Source organism: Thunnus albacares, chromosome 24, assembly GCF_914725855.1.
Source record: "Thunnus albacares chromosome 24, fThuAlb1.1, whole genome shotgun sequence".
NCBI lineage: Eukaryota > Metazoa > Chordata > Actinopteri > Scombriformes > Scombridae > Thunnus > Thunnus albacares.
Genome location: NC_058129.1, coordinates 8,902,281 through 8,913,722, shown reverse-complemented (window position 1 = coordinate 8,913,722; position 11,442 = coordinate 8,902,281). Strand labels below are relative to the sequence as shown.

The 11,442-nt window shown below is 42.1% G+C and overlaps 1 protein-coding gene across 8 annotated transcripts in view; it reads right to left on the bottom strand.

Annotated features, from left to right (window-relative positions):
- Positions 1 to 705: 705 nt before the first annotated feature.
- Positions 706 to 11,442, bottom strand: part of pard3ba (par-3 family cell polarity regulator beta a) — a 164,951-nt gene continuing 154,214 nt past the window's right edge. For all 8 annotated transcript variants that reach the window (XM_044345430.1, XM_044345431.1, XM_044345432.1 and 5 more), the window contains one exon: positions 706 to 2,129. In XM_044345430.1, the coding sequence (XP_044201365.1) occupies positions 1,709 to 2,129 (421 nt within the window). In that variant the 3' untranslated portion in view covers positions 706 to 1,708. The remainder of the gene's footprint in view (positions 2,130 to 11,442) is intronic.

The window sequence follows — 11,442 nt, the reverse complement described above, 5'->3', positions numbered from 1 at the left end:
GCTGCTCAGCTTTTTCCCTTCATTGTTTATCTGCCTTTTATCTATTCTGGTTTGTGAAAAATGTGTTATAATAAGCATTTGTTTATTATTATTATTACTCTATCCGATAGCTTGTTTGTCTCTTGAAGTAGGTTAGAATCACTGACATGCGCTGCGACTATCTGGGAAAGAGTTCATTTGCTTAAAATCGGTTAGAATAAAACGATTGATCAACCGTTTATCTGCCTCCGCACTCGCCGGTTTAAAAGGTCTATTTGAGCACAGACAGGAGAGGGTCAGAGCAGTGCGGAGACTAGACAGATCAGCAGAGGCCTGGTCCCTGCTGGCCTTGATGCTAATTAAACACTAACTGATAGAAAAAGCCTTCTCCACACTCTAATTATTCCCCATTTCCAGACTAATTTCACCAATCAGTGCCATCTTTATTTCTGAGAGCAAATTGTGCAGTAATCATTTTCTAGTGGAGATTTCCCTGCGTCTAATTGTTGAGGATGATTTAGTCATTATCAGAACGCTGGCTACTCTTATCAGTCATCTCACAGGGCAAATGTATCTGGAGATTGTGTTCAGAGAAATTAAGCTTAATATTGTAATGAATTTTTTAAAGTGCTGAGTCATGGTGTTGGATGTTTAAAATATGCATAGCCTGGCTAATTGGTTCAATGAAACAGAAATAGGGTGAAATGACTCAGTGCAGCACAGAAGGAGAATTTCAAAAAATTTAATGAAAAATATCTGTATATAAAAAAAAAAGCATGCATTTATTTGACAGCATGTTTAAATCAAACCACCATTAAAACATTAAGTGACTTTTCAGTGCAATGACTTTTATCAATGATATGTTATAGGATAAAATTATTTCTTTATTAGCTGCACGGCATCTTTCATAGTCTGTAGTTTTATGTGTAGATCATGACTTTTTAGAGTTTAATAGCAACACCACAAAAATAACAAATAATCTCATATGCGATGCATTTATACGGTTAACAAATGTACAGTAAAAGTTATCAAATCAGCCACATCCACAGCTAATTAATCAAAGGTAAAAATGCAAAAAAAAAAAAAACGAAAATGAAAATGTGATAGCAGGATGTGAAGGAAGTCCAAGCGACAAAAACATCAAGGACAAGAAGACACTTTGAAGGGGAGTTCCTTTTCCTGTTTGTCGGCATTGACTTCCTGTGTCTCTTACGTTATTGCAGTCCTGCTGGGTCAAGGTGGTCCCTCTTTATTTCCTTCAGTTTGATCAGCTTGTGCAAAATGCAAGTCAGCACTGCCCGGTTTGCTAGAATAGAGGTGATTCTATACAACATATGGCACTAAAGTTTCCTCTATATGTCTATATAATTAAGTTAATTGCCCTTAATTTAATTTCAATTCTACATAATCAAAATAATATCCTGTTATATACACCGACATGCTTGCAAATATACAGAAGCTGTTGCAAATATGATTATATAAACATGCACATGAGTGCTTGTTAAATCTGCCTTGGCTTGTGGAGACAGATGGTTCTGAAAATAAGCCCTAGTTTAGCCTCTCACCTCGTCACTTATTGCTTTCAGATAAATCAATATGGCAAAATCTCATTTATTCACATTGGCAGTCTAGGTGACAGCTGGTATTATGTGGAGCTATTTATATATTCTTTGTATGAATGACTCAAGTTCACTTCATTTTTGGGGTTTGGTCGCTCACGACTACCCTCTTAAACCGCACCTATCATGGGGTTCTTCCTCCTTCCACGTTCTGGCTGCCTTTCGTCTCCGTAGCCGTAGCGCTCTGGGCTGGCGTAGCGCTCCTTGGCGTCGGGGTACCTCACCGGGCTGGTGTAGCGGCCGGGGCTGGCCTGCCGGTAGCCGTCTCCTCTCCCTCCGACGGCTTCGTAGTAGTGCCGCCCCCTTTGGCCTGCGGAGGGGGAAGGTGGAACGTCCTGCCTTACCGCCGCACGGTGCCGCTGACCTTGGTGGGGAGATGTGTGGTAGTAGCGTGGGTTGCCGGATGCCGGCTGGGGGAGCGGCACACGGCCCGGGTGGCTGGACACGGGTTGGTCATGGTAGTGGCCCGGGTAGGGGGCGGGCTCTCTTGGCGCAGTTCTGGAGTGAGAGGGGTAATCATACGGATCCCTCCTGAAAGAGAAAAATGATTGTCTGAGCAAAAAAATGAGAAAGTAGTGACTGTATGTTTACTAAGACAATATTTAATACTGGTTTAAACTGGTTTGGAGTAGAGGACGTGCCAGAGATTTGGCCCTCACTCACGGTAAGCCTCCTGCTGTTATTCAGTTTACGTGGTGAGGCTGTGGCCTTGGCAGGATCGAGTTGTGGGGGGGACGTGGATGGAGAGATGCCAAGAGATAACAGCAAATGCCTCGGTAAGCACATATGAGGATGTGTGTCTGTGTTTAGCTTGTGTGTGCAGGAATGTGTGTGTGTGTCCCAGGGGTCTGCAGTAACGAGGCAGCCAGCTGGAAGTCTCCGGTTCCCTCCCACTAGCTGTGGGTGATTAGGGGCTAAACCCCTGGGTAAGGCGACACGCGGGCCTCGGAGAGATGGAGAGACTGAGAAAGAGAGGGAACCGGAGAGAAAGTGAGAGAGAAAGAGGAGCAAAGAGAAGGGAGGGCTGCTCACCTTTCACGGGCCCAATTCAAATGTTTTCCATCTTATGTGCTGTTTCCAGTGCTGAGTGACACACAAGTCTAGCCAGAGCGAGTAAGCAAATCTAAAAGTCAGGTCTTCATCGGCCATGATGTAAGTGAAACTCTCCTATTTTTAAAAGTGGTGATCTGCAGGAGTCGTGTCAACATCATAAATGATCACTTTTGGCATTACGTTCGTTCACTCAAACAAACCACTGTATAGGCTACAAACTTTTTCTGTTTATTCCAAACAAACTTTCCTGACAGCTTTAACATAAACCACATCAAACCTGTTTTCCAGTGAAACATCTCAAGGGTCTGTGTTAGTGTAGGTGTGTTGCTACTGGTTAACTGTGAGAAGGAGGAAGTCCAGTTTGAAAACACAACACATTGGTTGAATCTTCTCTAAGTTAGGGTTTTACAACTTTGGAAAGTTATCATGGCAGCAGTTAATTTGTTTTAGGTAAATTAGCACAATGCTACAAGCTACATGCTGCAAAGTACTCTACCTGTTTATGTGCACATGCTAGTGTTTGTCCAAAATAGTGCATTGCTGGACGGAGCTGCAGCAAAGGTTGAGACGGGATCAACCGCAGGAAATCAGACAAGTCAACATGAACTGCAGTAACCTGGTTCTTGTAAAATCCAACCTAATTTTACTTATTTTATTAGTTTATTTGGTAGTTAGTTTAGGGGCAATGATCATTGATCAGCAGAAAAAATGAAATCACCAGAGTTAGCCTGGAAAACTAATTTGAGTCATTTGATTCATCATTTTAAATTCTTTTATTCCAGCCTCTTAAATGAGAATATTTTCTGGTTTCTTTAGTCTTTTATGATAGTAAAATAAATATCTTTGGGTTGAGGAGTGGTCGGGACAAAACAAGATATTTTAGGATGCATCTTGGGCCTGACTGACATTTTATAGGACTCATTTATCAATTGAGAAAATAATTGACAGACTAATCATTAATGAAAATAATCATTAGTTGCAGCCCTAATATATCCCACATATAGTTCAGTTGTATGCGGGATAGAAGATGCTGCTCCCTGACTGATTTTGGTGGAACATTTTAATTAACATCACAAGTGTGTCTGAATTTTTGAAAATAGTCTGTTCAGTGGTAGAAACCAACTTATTTAAACTTCTAGAGACTACTTATTGTCAGGTTCACTTTAAGTCAAACTTTCAATTTAATTATTTAGAATATAAATGATCTTTTCATTCATCTTGTCCTGCAGATGCATACATGTAAACAGTGGCTCAGAAAGCTTGTTATGTGTATATTTGGCACAAATCTAGCTGGGCAACCCCCAACCCTGATTACAGACACTGGGTTTCTTGTATACATAACACTGAAGTAACTGGAGTATTTTGCAAAGTCAACAGTAACCTGATTATTTCTTGATACAGAGCTTTTGTTGGTCCGAAGAACCTCAAACAGCAAAGCTTTCATTCACCGGCAGTAGTTCAAATTGCTATTACAGTAGACAATATAGATAGACACAGACCAATCAGAAACACAATTAGACATTTACTCCCCACTCTTCAACAATGGCTCCCACTGTAGTTATTATACAGAAGCTTTGAGCTTAGCCTGTCCCTTGTTCTGCAATCATATCCCTGCGTCTCCTCTATCCACTCCCTCGAGTCCAGCTCAGCACCTGTTGACTGGACAATTAGAATGACTCACTCACCACAGATTAGGTAGCACACAGCTTGCTTGTGTGTGTGTCTGCACTTGTGCATAAGCAGACTTCCCTTGAGGATATTCACGGACTGTGGTGAGGTGGATTTCTATATATGTGTGTGTGTGTGTGTGTGTCACAGATATCAGTAGAGTGTGTTTTTTTTTCCTGAGGGCTGGGAGGCCTGACCACCCAAACAGAATGGTGGGACAGGATACACAGGTGGTCCCGAGAATGAACAGCACCGCCTTGTCAGTCAGCAGAGCAGGAAAGATGGAGTTGCACACACACACACACATACAGATACACACATGCACTGCCAAAGCTTTAGATAAGGAAGAAAAGCCGAAAAAAAAGTGGAATCTGAGAGGTGGAAGGAGAACAGTGAGAAAGAGATTTCATCTGAAATTAAGATGCAGGGAGACAGAAGCAGATGTGGAGGGAGTCTGGGTAAAAATTCCTCCATGTAAAGCCCGGTGAGGAGGAGTGAAGCAGAAGTGCGGAGAGCCAGAGAGAAAGAGAGAAGAAGGTCAACTTCCTCATTAATCCAGATTAAACGGTGAAGGCCACCAGGGGAGGCAAAGAGAAGGGAAGAAAGAGGGATGGAGTGATATGTGGAGAGAGGAGGGAGAACACCTGGGCCACCCAAACCGACAGGAACCTCCTCCGGCTTCCCCTTTCTTCATCCCATCATTCTCCTCATTTTTTCCTCCCCTGTCAGTGCAATCTTTGATTTCCACTTGAATATTCATCTTCCTCTCTCTCTCTCTCTCTCTCTCTCTATCACCTGTGTCCTCTCCCCTTAACATCCGTTAAAACCTTCTTCTTCATCTCCTCTTTTCCTCCTTTCTCATTCTCTTCTCATCTACTTATGAAATTTGGCACACTTCCCAAATATCAACACTGTAAAGTAATGAGGGATGTCTGGTTGTTTAGTTCACGCCAGAATAACTGAACCAAACCAAACAGGTTAGACATGAGCCAACTCCTAAATATTTTCTTTGTCCAATTTCTGGATGATACAGGGTTAAATGAAGTGGGATAAATTCCTTTTGTTCCACAGTAGATATGTCTGAATGACCTTTGACCCTGACATGACATGGGGAGCAGCTCAGGACTGGTAGCTGTGTATGGGCTGTAAGGTCATATAGAATATTTATGTTTCTTCAGGAAGAGGAGTGTCGGACGGAGTATCTTAAGAACATTTATTAACCCTCATTTCAGCTCGAGAATCTATCATATCTAAACTTATTGTAAAAATGCTGCGTAAAAATCAATTTATGTTTGCCTGCAACCATATGTGAGCATTTATGTGTGTGTTTGTGTGTGTCCGGCCAAACAGCTGGGGGGATTAGGGGGTCCACGGGCCTCAGTGACCCACGGGGAGTTCCTCATCCCTGGGTCACACAGCTGGCTTCAGCCTGGCTGCGAGACGGAGGGGAGTGAATGCGTTTAGTCTGCCGTTGCTAACCTGAAATGTCCTCAAACCACACGGAATGTCCGGAATATTTCAATTTGACGTAAATTATGATTTCATTTAGCAGATCCGCATAAAACACTTTGAGAGTGTGTGTGCCTCTGTGAGTGCGAGCCAGAGAAGAGTGCATGGTTGTGTTTGTGTATTCGAAGTGTCAGAATGAGATCTCTGTTTATGTGTTAGCTTGCGTAACTTAAGCAGTGAGTATGTGTGCTATGTACCATATGAATCTGGGTAACAGAAAAGGAATGAACATACAAAAACAAAAGAAACACAAGGACTTAAGCTAAATTAAGCTAAAAAAGAAAACACAAAAGAAGGGAAGGACTGCTGTAACGTATGTTGTAGGTGTATTGCACTTCTCTCCAATTATTAATGCAGATGTAAAAGATCTGTACTGGTTTACCCGTCTGCCGCTAAAAACACAACAATTGACTCACAGTTTGCTGAAGGAAGGGTGAAAATTTCCTCCAGAGCTCTTACTTTTGACAAACCTCCCCCCCCCCCCCCCCCCAAAAAAAAACAAAAAACATGTCAAACATGGCAGACGCCTGCCGGATTAAAATGTTTGTTGCCATCGGTAATGACTATTAAAGGATCTCCGCCAGTAACGCTAATCTAGTTTGAAAGGAGCTTATGACAACACGACACATGCAGACAGTAGGAGTTTTTCCATTCAGCTGTCAAGCAAGTTTTACGCACACTTTTGAAATGTCAAAATAAAAAAAAAAATGGAAAAAAACAAATGCAAATGAGATGTTTTCCGTGAGCTATGATGAAACAAATAAATAAGTAGGTTTGAATGAATGACAAAAAAGGAGGAAAAAAATGTAGGTTGTTATTCTCTGTTGTTATTTAATGATGTATGATACTGTAATACAGCTGTTACCAATAAAGCTACTATTTACTGCACAGACACACACATGGGAGTGACGGCAGGTATGACATGACTGGAGGGCTGTGCTGAAGAAGATAATTTACAGAAAACATTTCCCAGAGCCGGTTCTGATTTTGGTAGTTTGACAAGAAGCTGAACTATTTTTTTCTACTTCCTCATTCACCAGCAAATGCGTTTCCATCCTTAGAGTCTTCATGATGTAATTTCTTTATAGAAATCTTCCAATTTGAGCGAGCGTGAAAACCATTTTGGGGGGAAATTTTATTGAATTTTCCTGTTTCTACTTGCTCGTCAAATTTGACGCATCCACGAAAATCAAACCAGGAAATGGATTTTGTGTAAAGAAAGGGACAGGCAGACGGAAAGAAAGAAAAAGAAAGTGAGTTTCTGTGTTGAAGAAGACGAGCCATGTATAGCGGGAGACAGGCAGAAAGACAGATGTAGACACCCGACTGTCCCTCTGAGGTCTATATAGAGCAGCAGAGCAGGGTGTGATGTGAACCACCGGGACCAACTAGAGTGGAAAGCTGTAATACATCTGACTCACACGTCGAGAACATCAGCACCATATACCACACTTCCAACCACCCTCTGAGTGTGTGTGTATGTGTGTGTGTGGTGAGAGTAAATGACAGGCCGAATATTACATCCATGATTACATGCATGTGAATGTGTTGGGAGTGTATATGATTACATGCTCTACAGTGAGAGAAAAATGTGTGTATGTCCATCTGGAGCTGTGAGAGTGTGTGTGTGTGTGTGTGTGTGTGTGTGTGTGTGTGTGTGTTTTGCCATTTAGGCATCGCTTCCGCGTTATGACAGTGAAGAATTTGTGTGTATGGTGGTTGCGTGAGGGGTGGGGATGGAAGTGAGGGGGGGTTATTCTGCACCTGCCCCTAGGAAACGGAAGGAGGAAATTAGTACCCCAACCCACCCTCCCCTCCCAATCCCAATTCCTTATTAGACCTCCACACTTCCCATCCTGGTCCCCCAAATACCACCGGTCCTCATAAGTGCTTTACACTTAACAGCTGGAAAACAACCATGTGTCTCTGTCACACACACATACACACAAATACACACATACACAAAAAACTAAATATGAAGAACATGTATTTTTCACAGAAACTGTATGTTAGATATAAAATTATGTTGCTTGAATTACCTGTTTTTGCTTTTCTGTGTTTTTGTGTTGGAAGTAAAGGGAAATGAGTGCAAAATGATCAATCTAGAGCTTTGGAGGCAGCCAATGATACTCTATTCTATATATTATCCTTAACCTACCTTGACTTCTGCTTGAAGTTTAAGTTTGTCTGCGTAAATAATGTCTTCATTTGTTCTCACACGTGTACATAAAAATGAGCACATATTACTCAACTAAATGACATTTGCATGTTTAATTCATTAATGTTCTCACTGAAGAGATGTAGAGAACATACAGATGCAATACAGATGCATATGTAAGCACATCTGCCAGTTATGTGCTCACCTGTTAGTCAAGAGACAAGGAACAGACATGCATTGCATGCAAAATACATTAATTGCTTGGCAAAAAGCAGCTGCTGCACCTCACTGCCAAACACTGTCACGCACACACAGATACTCATATACATGGCCGTACTCACTTTTCCAGGTGAAGCTACAGAAAAAATTAATGGCAAAGCCTTAATTTACCTTATTCAACCTGTAGTTTAGTTTAAAGTAATGAAACTATTGTCCATATTAGTGGTTTCTAGATGATACACATGTTTAGTCAGAGCCAAAACATTTCCTCTGGTCTGAAGAGTGTTCATCAATTACTGTAAAATGTGTTTATTTAAAAGATGAAATACAGCATATTTAACAAGTTGACATATTAATTAGCGCATGATGCATTCTCCTGATTCTCCAAATTCATCCTTGTCCAAACTCTGCGCACACACGCACACACACACACACACACAAGTCAAAGAGTTAATGGTGCTGTGCTACCTGAGTGCTACAGACACACAGCAGGCCTGGCTGGCTCCACAGCAGAGGAAACCATTAGCCACTCTGGCCCTGGCCGCTGAGGCAGCTCTGCTAATCAAACCCGCCTATGTCAACAACAGCGGTGGAAATTGGCTCTCACCTAGACACACGTGCCTCATCTAAATGGACCCATGTTTACACTCTGTGCTACTATATAGCGAGCAATGACAGGGAATGTTGAACAGTAACGGCTGCAGGTAGCGGCGGGTCCGACTGCAGAGTGGGAGCTTTCGGGTAGAAATGAGAAGGTGAGGAGAGACAGGAGGCACCAGGGCAAACAGCCTGTATGTAAACTTATGTATAGGTGCTCCCCCCTAAAGCTCATAGGAACATTTAATGACTCATCCATCATTTTAGTGATGTCATGCTTCAGACGACTATCAATCTCCATTTATTCAACTGTTCTACAATATTCAACTTCATGTTATTCTACTGCTTCCCACCACATTTAAGACTAAGAGTGCAACAAAAAAAAAAAAAAGAAAAGACTTTCCTGGACCACCAAATGTACAAGCAGACATTAGTATGGAGGCCGAAGGTCAGATTTACTTCTTGGACAGTACTCCAAGAGGGAGAGTGATCGTGTAATAGAGACGTGCTGGGAAAAGCAGAAAAGTAACTGTTAATGACAGAAACAGATGGGATTTCTTTTTCACTAAATGCAGAAACTTTTACGCTATCCGCAACTCATATTCAATTTCTCAGAGCCCTGACAGTTCACACTAAGTTCACTGTATGCTTATTCTATTCTATTCTACTCTATTCTATTTTATTCTATCCCTTCTATCCTATCCTATCCTGGGCAAGGAGGAGAATATTTGAATTCACAGTGACTCCTGTATCTCTACCACAGAGCTGCCCGTCCATATGTATTTGTGTACTGAATGTCATGCAGACTTGTACATGACAGTCTTTGTATTTCTCTCCGAGCTCACGCAGAGCTCCAAGACCTCAAAGTATATATCTTTTATTTATAAAGCGATGATTTCCTCCCCCCCCCCCGTATACAGAGCTGAGAGACTGCGGGAGAGAGGGATAGAGAGAAAAGGGGGGAAGACAGAAAGCGAGACGAGATACAAAGAGACGAAAGAGAGATATAAACAGAAGAGACATAAAAAATGCAGACAAAAGGATTGATGGAATCAGAGGAAAAATGCAGAGAATAGAGAGAGCCAAGTTATTGTAAATAGGTAGAACCACTGGTGCCTCAGCTGTGCATGTGACAGAGCTGGCTAAAGCCCTTTCATTTCCTACTGCTGTGCTGATTCCATTACATTCTCCTGTGTCTGAGCACAAACACCGTTAGCTGGACAAACATTGCTGCCTCTGCACACCGACGGGGCCCATTCTTTCATAAAAGGCCCGCAAATAAGAAAAGGGTCACGGCACCTCTTGGGAAAATAATCCGCACATTGCTTCAGATGCTCTTGGGCTGCTTATTTAACAATAAAAGAGGGGGGGGGGTCACATCACCTTTTAAACCAATCACGCAAGGTCCTGGAAAGACATCAGCAGCAGTTGTGGGGCAAATGCAGGACAACTATTATGAAAAAAAAAATACTTTGAGCTCTCCAGGACCGGAGAAATTAAATGAGTTATGGAGACAATAACTCTAACTGAGTTGGGTGAGTTTGAAGTGAGTCATTCGACAGCTGGACAGCAGCGGGTGGGGAAACAGTTGATCACTTATGAAGCTGTGAGAGGCAAGATTGGGTTTTAATAAAGATGGGAGCGAGTGCAGAGAAAATATGATTTCTCCGCTGACCTTGAAAAAGCCATCCGAATTCATCGTGAGCACCAAACTACAGGGTAACAATATTACTGTGCTAAAATGATAACATACCCTTGCAATAAATAAAGCCGCCCATCCATGCGAGGTAACAGTGAAATTCTGGGAGCTTATTTCCAGTTGACAAAAATAGACAGTGAAGCAGAACTGAATGAGAAAATATGAGCAATTTAGAGGGTTTTTATTCGTAATATTCTTCTCATATTTCCTTATTTATTCATCCTGTTCTAATCGACAGATTGCTTTCACTCAGAGGGGGGCTGAGTCATCTATTCTACTTTATTCTGTTTCGCTTGATGTGTCCAGTCTGGACGTGGCTCATTAGGGTCTGAGCGGACACAACCAGTGTGGAAAGGTTCACATCCTGAGACATGGTGGAGAAAACCAAGTGGCTGTAAGTCTGGGAAGTGCATGCGTTAGTGCGTGTGCACTTTTCAGGAAGGTCAGAAGAGAGTCCTTAAGGGACACTTTCCCACACACCGGAGAATACTAAACATGCTGAGGACAATCAAAAAGTTGCCCTCTGTTTTTAAAGGAGGGGAAGAGAGCGCTTGATAGAGTGCTGAGTGTTCCGTCACACACATGGAAACAGATGTGCTCGCTAGAGGTCTTCCCGATCCACAATTTTGGACCTGATCCAAACGGACATGGGAAAAATGTACCCAAACCCTCCTTCTATAAATTAATTTTTAACCACACTAAGAGTCTCTGGCCACAGTAGAGCCTCTGTGAAGCTGTACACTGTGGCTTTGAAATGCAAGTGTCAGCAATGTCAACATGCTCACAGAGATGCTGATTTTTAGATAATGTTTAGAAAAGTGAAGGGATCACCAAAGTTATTACAATTCATCCTGTGGGGAACATGAATGTCTTAACCCAATGTCATGGCAGTCCATAGAATAGCTGAGATATTTCACTCAAAACTACAAATGTCAACCTTA